Raw genomic sequence first — 8,208 nt, forward strand, 5'->3', positions numbered from 1 at the left:
GCAGGACTTTATCACCAGCGACTCTAATCATACGGCTTTTGGTGAAGGGAAGAAAAGAAAACAGCACTGGCAATGATGTTCTCTAGGTTCTTGCTTGTTCTTTCTCTTGTTCACAACGCTTTGCAGCTGGCGGGTAAGTACCTCCTGCTTGCACCCTGTAAAGGTGTCTGTGAAAGTTCTTCCATGTCCTCTGGCATTTCTGAGTGCTTTATGGTTCTGTGGTAGTTCCTATATGTACATTATAGACATATAGATGGGGAACCTCTTAATGGCAGGCAAGAGGCAAGGGCAGGATCTAGCTGAAAAAAGAAACAGACAGAGAAGGAAGCAAAGACTGAATTCTTAATGATTTTATTCATATATTGTGGCAATATAATTTTACTAACCACAGAAGATCAGATCTAAGAAAATCACATAATATGTTCAAATGTCTATTTTTTTTTTTTTCTTTGCTTCTGTGTTCTGATTTTTGAGCTGTTGGTGTCTGGGTAATGGTTAGCAAATTCAGGAAGGAAAAACTTCAGGAGTGGTGAAGCGTGGAATTATTTGACGATATGAAGATGTTCACAGATGATGGCTGTGTAATCCAGAGAGACTTAATGCTTAGAAAGGAGAAAATTTTCACTCACTCTTTTGAACAGGCTCACTGAATTCACTGGCATTCATAAAGCAGATGAAGTACAATTTGTGTAAAATAAAGTTGGATGAAGTTTGGTAAAGTTACTGTAGAATTCCAGTGACACAGTTACTGCCATCCCTTTAACTGCACTTCTATTGTAGATGTTAAAGAGGTGACTTTTGGAGACTTGAAAGTTTAAGGTTAAATCCTTTTACCTTTGTAACTCCTCAGTAAAACTGTTTGTTATGGATTGCCTCAGAGTATGTGTTTTGCTGTTTTAATTTTTTTTTTTATTGCCCATGGTATCACGGCAGACCAGAATAGCTGTTCTCAGTGTATTGTATATTATCAACTAAATCAATTTAACCTTTTTGCAGGCATTTCAAATGAAATTTCTTTAGATTTTACAATGTATTTTAATTACGTATGATGCCCAATGATCAAGAGATGTGTCAGGGACCAAAACTGATTGTGAAACCCACAAGCTTCCGAGGGAAATTCAACTGGGTGGGTCACAAAGTACACCACAAAGCAGCAGAGCAAATTGATAGACATGATCCGCTACTGCTACTGATAAACTCACTGTAGGACTGAAATTAGCTCATTAGAGCCAGCACCATAGACATGATCAGAGAAACTATCCGGAGAGCTAAGGACCCAATTTCTGTTACAGGTGGACCTTCTAACTTCCACCAGCCTTTCAACATGGCCAAGTGTTAGTCAGATGCCACTACTATCCAGTCCTTGATATTTTTTCAGATTGCAATTGGTTTCCCAATGTCATTCCCAGTTTAACATTGCAATGGCTCAGAGTAGATACTGCAGGTCTTATAGGTGAGCAAGGCCAATGAGCCCAGAGCACCCCCTGTGAGGCCTGGAGGTGTTCACCCACATTTATACAGTGAAAGGAAAGGAAATGTGGACTCAAGAGGGGGAAGACAAATGGCTCAGACAGGAGGGCTGTGACCCCACTAGGAGACCTGTAAGACCTGGCAGGGTGAGGGAAATTTGTAGAGGTCAGATGTCTACAAAGCTGCGCCAATGGAAACAGTGTAATGGTGAGAGCAGTGTGGTTGAGGGAATTCATGTGACTGATGTAAATCAGTCGAACCAGCTGTGCTCAGTTCTGGTGATGCTGCTGTCTGCCACTAGTCCACAGCATGGTGACATATACTAAAGGAATACATACCTTATTGTCTATCTATCTTAGTGCTTTTTAATCAGTTGATGTTGCACTGAACTCTGTTCAAAAACATCATGTTTGTATCTGATATGAACGCAATGACTCCCTCTTCATGTGAATGGGAACCAGTATCATGTCACATATCCACTGTACACGTATTCTGTATTAACCAACTTTCTGTTGTTTTGTTTTACAGACATTGAAACATTTTTAATATATAATGAAGTCGAGAAACTCTGCCTTCAGACTTTTATTGCACAATCAGTTAGAACTGCCGCTTGCCATCAAGACAATGAATCACAAAAATTCAGGTGGATCACTGATCACCAGCTTATGAGTGTGAGACTGAACCTGTGCCTGGGAGTGTCATCAAAGGAGGATCAGTCTGCGATCTCCCTGTATCCATGTAATCGAACGAGTGAGCTCCAGTGGTGGGAATGCAGAAATGAAAGCCTTCTTGCAATCCAAGGAGAAGAGTTGTTTTTGAGTCCTGGCAATGAAGAACATGATAATGTTTTGTTAAAGAAGGGGCTGAGCGCAAAGAATAATTGGAAGATCTATGGGGCTATGGAAGTTTTATGTTCCCGGGAATATGAAGGTACAGAAAATTGACTCTTTTGTCCTTTGCACTTTCTTTGTGAGTGTTAGAGTATTTTGAATCTTTGGCTCTGACTATTCTGATTCCTTTGGCGACCATTAGAGTTTTAGAAAATCAGTGTACTGAGGGAGTTAGCCTTTAATTTAATTCCATATTTACTATGAAGTATTATGTAAATATATATTAAAAAAAATTTACACACTATTTTAGTGTATGTATTGTAGTATATTAGTATTGCAAGTATTCTAAGTATTATATATAAGTATTCTTTAAATATTTATTATATATTTACACGCATACTTACTCTTATCCTTCATAGAAGTGTTCTCACAAGTCACTATACCTCACCATACTGTGTCAGTACATTGTTAATAGAGAGTCTAAACACTAATAAGTTTCTTACACAGAAACATCGAAATGAAATTACATCCTCAAGAAATAAAGACAGTATGGGTGAGCTGAGAAAGGGCTGTAAGTACCAGTGTGGGCAGAGGAAATGTGGCTTTTGTGACTCAGCAGATGAGGATGCTCATGGCATAATTATATTTACCAGTGCAATTACCCTTTGTGATTAGCTGAAGTCTGATTGTTCTGAATGGCTTTCTCACATCCAGAATGAATGTTCTTAAAAACACCTTACAGGATCTTTGAAATATTAATCCCTGAGACTTGCATGTGGGAGCTGCTCTGCTATATGGGAGATACTTAAATGATCACTGGAATAAAACCAGAGAAGCGTTGTCTAATCTCATGTTTACTTTTTCCAGAAAGCAGGACCTCTTGCGCATTTTATATAAATCATAACATTGTTTAAAATAGTAGTATCTTAAGGTAGACCTCTGAAGCTTTATTAACAGTTTGTAAAAGCATCTTGGTCAGAACAAAAATCTAGTTGTAGACCTCATCTATGAAATATTACTTTACATCAGAGTGGCACTTCTCCAAAACATGTGTCAGCAGGTTAATTCTGAAAAAGTGTTGAAATGAATTTTGTTATGGTTATGGGAAAAGTAACATAGAAAACACTTTGAGATGCAATTCAGCCATTACAATAGGCTTCACATTTTTCACAGTTCACACCCATGTATCATTTTCTGTACTGTCTTTAATTTTGTTTTCTCAGAGACCTTTTCACTGCTAGGAAATGCTTTTGGGGCACCCTGTGTGTTCCCTTTCATGTACAATAAGCAATGGTATGCCGAGTGCACAGACGCTGGCCGGTCAGATGGCTGGCTCTGGTGTGCAACCACTGCAGACTATGACACAGACCAACGATATGGATTTTGCCCATCAAAAGGTAAGTTACCAGTTCCCATGCAGTTCCCCTCAGTCTGGTATTGGCAAAGCAGCACTAGCAGAGGATGAATATCTTTATAATAACGCATAGTCTACAAGGATGTATTTTAGCATATGGCACATCCACATTGCCACATCCTGCAGCACCCTACACAAAGAAATAACACATGTTGCATAACGATGTGGAGAAAAGTATGTTGGAAGAGTAAAAGAGCATGCAGTTCCCACTAATTGTGGTGGTGTTGCTGAGCAGGATGATAATTTTGAGCTCCTCGCTGCTTCCCAGGCAGGATGTGTGCTGTCACTGTTGCACAACCCTTCTCTGAGGACTCCCATTGTGATGGATGCGGGCAGAAAAATGAGTGCTGTAGGAAGCTTCATGATGAAGTTAATGTTTCAGTCTTTATGATTCCCATGTCAATATTTTTTTACTTAAGTGGAATGTGTCCTTTTATCCACAATGCTATTAACCCTCTTCGTATTGCCTGGAAAGCAATCTTTCTCCCCTTCCTGACAACTGCCTCCCATCCCCGGCATTTCTCTACAACTTCGATCACTTTCTGAAAACTGTCTTCCATTTCTATGGGCACTTCCTTCTCAATCTCCTGGTATAGCCTTGTTCTTGGCAGGGGAGCTTTGCATTCAAGGTGCTGAAGACTCCTCCTGACACTTCTCAGCTTTCCCCTATATTCCTCCTCATTGCTTCTATTGAGCATTATGTATTTATTATTAAAATGCCCTTTTACTCTAGTTGATTCTAAATGTGCTTTTGGCGTTCAAATCCATAGCCAAATATGCTTTCCAGGTCCCTAAAAGATACCTAGGGCATGGAGTCCAAACAGCATGTGACACAGGGTCAATGAATAATTTTCAAAGCTTTTGAAAGCCAGTCCCAGCTCTCAGTTCTTCTTTTAATTGAACTTCATACTGGCTTTTGTGAATAGTTGAATATCTGATTCAATTTTGCATTGTGCTTTACTGAGCATGTATAGACCTTCAGCAGACAAAGAAGCAAAGATAATTGGAAGAGGAGCACAGTGCAGCTCAGCACCATTGCAGTGCCTGGGCTCTGCGGCTGTGTGACGGGCACATCCAGGAGCTCTTTACAAGAAGAGGATTTATCTAAGAACTGTTTGATGCTAAATTCAGGTCTAGAGCTGGTTGTTACAGCTCTCACTAGGAACTGTTGTCCAGAAAGAGAAGGAGGAGACGTTGCATGTCTTTTTATATCTAGGTTTTCTGCCACAGAACTCCACGCGATATCTTTTTCTATGCAATCCCTTCCCTGGTAGTAATGCCTGAATTATGTGCCTCCACGGAACAGGAGGCAATATTTGCCAGCTCTACTTGTCAGTTTAAAGGCCTTAACTTCATCCTTCCCCATCCCACTCGTACCATTTTCAGGGCTTTTGAAAGAACAGCACAGATGACATTTAGTGAGAATGCCACACGTAATGAGAACCTGCAACTCATTTTTCTGCAAGTGAGTTACTACCACCACCACCCCAAATAATTATTTTCTCCACAGATAAAGACAGCACCTGGATTACAGATGTGCTAACAAACGTCCACTACCAAATAAACTCTGAATCGGCTCTCACATGGCACGAAGCCAGGAAGAGCTGCCAGCAGCAAAATGCAGAACTACTGAGTATCACAGACATTCACGAACAAACGTACCTTAAAGGTAAGGAAGTAAAGCAAAACCTGACTTACATGCAAGATCTGCTCAGTCCATCTTCTCAGCTAAGGACTACTTGGTTGATTTTGGCTAATGTCTATGGGCCTAAATACGCATGAACAAGTGAAAAAATCTTTTAGAATTTGCAAGTTCATCTCAAAAACACTGCCAAGTTTAAACAGAATTCGAAGTATTCCAGAAACCTGCAAGTGTAACAGTTTGACTTTCTCTTTAAAAATGTTATCTTATATTAAAAATTCATTCGTTTATCCTATTTTTTTGAAAGAGGGAAAAAAAAGTGAAAATTAAATGAGACTTTCATTTTTGGTAAAAAGCAACCTTTAAAAGAAATTGAAACTAAGGGAAAAGAAATATCTTTCTGCTAAAATAAAGATGTGGTTTGTGTCAAATGCATTTGACATCTAACTTTTTCATTAATTTGTCAAAGTGAAAGATATCAGTTATTCATAGATCTCAAATCATGGCTCTACCTATCCACGTATTGCTGGAGGAATGGTATGGAAAAAAGTCTCTCCTTATTTTTAATGATGAATTTAACTTCTAAGAGCTTTAGTATTATTGTTTATACTTACACGGTACCAATACTTCTACTTCAATAACTCCAATCTTGGAAAGAATTTAGGCTATTCTACAGAAACCCTTTCATACCAAATTTACTCTGTTGCATCTCACCTGTGCTCATTTTGCATTAGGTAATAGAATAAAAGAGAGTTTTTTCTTTGCTTTTTATAGGAATCAAAGCTTTGGCGTATTTCAATTTATCAGATATCCCAGTATCTAAATATATTTGTGGTTATATATTTAAGAATTGTACGTCTTCCTAGAGACTTTATTAGTGACTATTGCTAGTAAAAAAGTGATTTATAAAATCAGTTATCTTCTTTTGGTTCCTTAGAGTTAATCGAAGGCATAGATTCTGCACTGTGGATTGGACTTAACAGGCTGGACTTGAGGAGTGGATGGGAATGGATTGGAGGCAGCCCTTTCCAGTACTTAAACTGGGCTCCAGGTAGCCATGACTTTGATTCTGTATTCCCAAAGAAAAAATATACACGTCTCAAATACTGCTTAAATTTCTATTATCAGATAGATATGCCGTGAGATATGGGCATGAGGAAAATGTAGGACTTCAGCATTAAGCTGCCCAAACAACACGTATTTTAGCTTTTCTTGCTTTAGCTTTAGAATTTATTTTTTTTTTTCTATAGCAATATAAGCCAGAAAGTTCTATGTATTGCAAAAATATTTTAGCTCAGAAAGCAGTATCTTTCCCCAAAATATCCGGTCTTCCATTTCTCATCTCTAGCAACAAAACTATGAGTGGGTACATGTTCATGCCCACTTAAATGATACTGCATTTCATTCAGTCATTCCCACTACCAGACCCCTACCACAGTTCTTGCCAAAGCTGGGAAAGATGTGATCTTTGGGGCTGTCACTTCAGTCAGGACTGATTTCTCTTGTGCATTTTAGAGTTTACAGCTCTGTTTGCCTTTCAGAAAAGTGAACTTTTTTTTTTCTGTACCTTTCCCAAAGGAAGCCCTTCTCCGCAACCTGGAAAACTCTGTGTGGTTTTGAATCCTGAAACAAAAGCAAAATGGCAAAATTTGGAATGTGATCAGAAACTTGGCTATGTTTGTAAGAAAAGAGACTTTACCTTGGTTCCCTCAGGTATGTTGATATGCATTAACAATTAAAAGTAGAAGCTGTTATCTGAATTGCTCAGCATTCTCATTGACAAGGATGAGCAGGAGAATTTTATTATTTTTCTTGTTTGCCTTATAAACAATACTTTTTCTTGTTCATCTGATTTACTTTTTACAACCATTGCACCCTTACAAGGCTGATCTCCAGTCCCATAACACACAGAATGAAACAGGTAAAAGCAAAGAACACTCAACTCGTCCTGTCTGTCTGTGATTTGTTAGTCATGTCTCCTTCAAATATACACTCTACTGCGCATGAAAAAGGAGAACAACAGAAAAATTATTTTTCAGATGAGGGATATTAGTGAAAAAAAAATAAAAGGAAGAAAGATTGATACATTGTGAGCATAGAAGATATTTTAAGTGGATAAAAATTTCCCTGTTGGTGTTTCCCTATGTCTATGTCTAGTTGTAAATCTGTCAATATACTTAATCTTTTAAAAATTCATAAGCATTCCATATTAGGTGCAGGTAACTTCTGATTTCTCTTAACTGACAAATAGTTACTAAGTAATACACAAGCTGTTAAAATGAATACAACAATGTATGTTACAGATATTTGTCTATATAAGAACCTTAGAATTTGTATTAAATAATATTGGTATTTAAAAGCCTTATTTTTCCAAGCTAAAAAATGCCAGATTTAGAATCATATTTATCTTTACTATGTCTTGTAGCCATCATTTCCTTATAATGAGAATTTCCAAAGAAAATATTTAGTTTAGAACTTTTGCACAGAATAAGTGAAAATATTTTCAGTGTAATGTCGTTTGCGTGGCATTTGAACTCCTGCAAAACACTGATATTTGTTCCTAGGTGACGCTGGGCCTGTTACGTGCCCAGGTGGATGGGTACCGTACGTAAATCACTGTTACAAGATCTTCAGGGAGGCCAAAGGGTGGGAAGAAGCTTTGACCTCTTGTCAGAAGAAAGGGAGTCACCTGGCCAGCATCCAAAGCCTTGAGGAGCACAGCTTTATAGTGTCTCGGCTTGGGTACAGTGAGTGTTTCCGAGGGGGCTTTTGCCTTTGTTTGCATGTAAGAAGTACCAGCTGGCAGAATTGAGATGTAGCAGTTGTATTAACATGAAACACTGCAGCCGAAG

The 8,208-nt window shown here is 38.4% G+C and overlaps 1 protein-coding gene across 1 annotated transcript in view; it reads left to right on the forward strand.

Moving 5' to 3' along the window:
- The window catches only part of LOC104288350 (macrophage mannose receptor 1-like), a 46,805-nt gene that overhangs the window by 12,616 nt on the left and 25,981 nt on the right, over nt 1-8,208 (forward strand). Inside the window, exons 5-11 of the mRNA XM_009887145.1 lie at nt 48-133; nt 1,999-2,400; nt 3,524-3,697; nt 5,225-5,383; nt 6,294-6,407; nt 6,935-7,069; nt 7,921-8,103. Of these exons, the coding sequence (XP_009885447.1) occupies nt 48-133; nt 1,999-2,400; nt 3,524-3,697; nt 5,225-5,383; nt 6,294-6,407; nt 6,935-7,069; nt 7,921-8,103 (1,253 nt within the window). The remainder of the gene's footprint in view (nt 1-47; nt 134-1,998; nt 2,401-3,523; nt 3,698-5,224; nt 5,384-6,293; nt 6,408-6,934; nt 7,070-7,920; nt 8,104-8,208) is intronic.

Source organism: Charadrius vociferus, unplaced genomic scaffold (assembly GCF_000708025.1).
Source record: "Charadrius vociferus isolate BGI_N301 unplaced genomic scaffold, ASM70802v2 scaffold126, whole genome shotgun sequence".
Taxonomy (NCBI): domain Eukaryota; kingdom Metazoa; phylum Chordata; class Aves; order Charadriiformes; family Charadriidae; genus Charadrius; species Charadrius vociferus.